The sequence below is a fragment of the Octodon degus genome, unplaced genomic scaffold (assembly GCF_000260255.1).
Source record: "Octodon degus isolate 3935 unplaced genomic scaffold, OctDeg1.0 scaffold00092, whole genome shotgun sequence".
NCBI lineage: Eukaryota > Metazoa > Chordata > Mammalia > Rodentia > Octodontidae > Octodon > Octodon degus.
Window position 1 is genome coordinate 3,348,958 of NW_004524668.1, and position 1,869 is coordinate 3,350,826.

Sequence of the window (1,869 nt, forward strand, 5' to 3'; positions counted from 1 at the left end):
CCGCTCGGCCGACACCGGCCCGGAGCCGCCGCCGCACGTGCGCACGCTCACACTCGCCGCTCGCACTTTGGGGCGGCGCGCGCCCGCGGTGCGCACGTGGATCCGGGGCCACCGCGCCCCCGGGATCCAGGACCCGCGGGGATTCCCCCGAGACCTCTCCCCCCGCACGCCAGTCTTGCACGCAGGACCCACGGGCACACGGAATGCCTGGCCAGGTGACAGTCGCAAGCACACACCGGTTCAGGACCGAGGCAGGTGCAGAGGCTCCGCTCATTTAAACAGCTCCCCCACCCCGCCTCACGACCCTAAACCCGCACCTAGTCTTAAGGAGCCCTAAAGGGCAATGATGGTGTGTGCTTACCCAGGGACCAGACTCGAAATCCGGGCCGAGTGGCTTGGGCAAGCGCCCTAACCTCTCTGATCCCCAGCTTCCAGATCTGTAAAGCCCTGTCTCCTGTCTGCTCTCTCCTGCGGCTGCCCTGAGAATTCCGAGAAAGGCCCAGGCAAGCACTCACCTTGGGGGCAGGCACCCCGCCAAGCGGCAGGTTAACGCAGGAGCACTCCCGAGGCGTGAGGGTCACTTCCTGCTTTTCCCCTTCTTTCCCCCAGTTCTCCTTCCACCTCCACAAATAGGGGGCCAGGATAGGGATGCGGGGCTCCCTTCTGGGTGCCGCCTTCAAGTGTCCGGACATCCAGTGGGTCAGGCAGTTCGGAAGTGGGTGCCCTGGGGAGGGGTAAGGCTTGACCCGTTCCACCCTCCCGCTGGTGCAGCCTGGCGCTCAGCACTCGCAACTTCTGTAGTGAGAGTTCCTGGAACCCTGTGGCTGGAGGCGACATCAAGTGACAAAGGTCATCCAGGGAGCACAGGGCTCATGCCAGGCCCTGCTCTGGATGGCTCATGTACTTGCTGTGGTGTAAGCGCTGCACACGCAGCCCTGCAGGGGAGGCGCAGCTAAGGAAAATGACACTGAGAATAAGCCGTTGCTGGCATGGATCAGTCGGAGGTGCAAGTCCAGATCTACTCAACTCCAAAGCCTATTTCTTTCTACTGAGTCTTTCTTTATCACAAAATGGGGGAAGCCATCTGCAGTTAGGAGACCCTTTCTGGCAGCTCAGACTGTCTCAAAAAAAGTAGTGAGCCTCCTGTTTCCAGAGGCGTTCAAGCAAATACTGAATGGAACTTGGGTTTACGGGTGCTGTAAAAGGGCGGGGAAATACAAGGAGCAGATTCGAATAGGCCCAAGTGACAGAGTGGTCTGGCACCCAGGGAAGGTGGGGTTTGGATGGGCCTGGGGGTGGGCAACGCCATCAGCAGTGTTCTTGTTCCCTTAGTAACTTTAACCCTTCCTCCACTCCTCATCGTATCCCTTCAGAGCAGAGCCTTTACCTATTGCAAAGTCAAATGCAATGGGATTGGGGGGACCAGGAACTGCAAGGAGGGACGAGTGGGATCTGCGACAGGGTAGCTACACTATTTTGTCTCCTGTCCCTCACTGGATTCTAAGCTGTGGGTAAGCAGAGGCCATGCAGGGTCCTGGCTGGGTCCTCCTAGTGCATCGTAGGACCAGGGACACTTGCTGAGTGAGCAAGTGACTGATGAACTATTGTCCAAGGATATCCAGTAGGAATTGCTAAAAGTCTGTTCTGGACTTGGGACTTGGAGCTTGGATTGCAGTGCACTCGTTGGACCTCACAAGGGGACTGGGCATATATTCTTGAAGAACTGAATCTGAGTAGCACTTGCCCTCTCCTGTCAGTCAGCACCCGGCACACAAGGACCTCGATGCATGCAGCAGGTGGGTGGGTAGGGCTGCAGTCAGCCAAGCGGAGCAACCTGTGTGTCAGTCCATCCTACTTCCAGGTTCCTCC

At 58.3% G+C, this 1,869-nt stretch overlaps 1 protein-coding gene across 1 annotated transcript in view; it reads right to left on the bottom strand.

Moving 5' to 3' along the window:
* Nucleotides 1–692, bottom strand: part of Epha8 (EPH receptor A8) — a 31,825-nt gene extending 31,133 nt beyond the window's left edge. The window contains exons 1-2 of the mRNA XM_023722447.1: nt 516–692; nt 20–207 (exon numbers count right to left, since the gene is read on the bottom strand). Of these exons, the coding sequence (XP_023578215.1) occupies nt 20–207; nt 516–692 (365 nt within the window). The remainder of the gene's footprint in view (nt 1–19; nt 208–515) is intronic.
* Nucleotides 693–1,869: the final 1,177 nt, after the last annotated feature.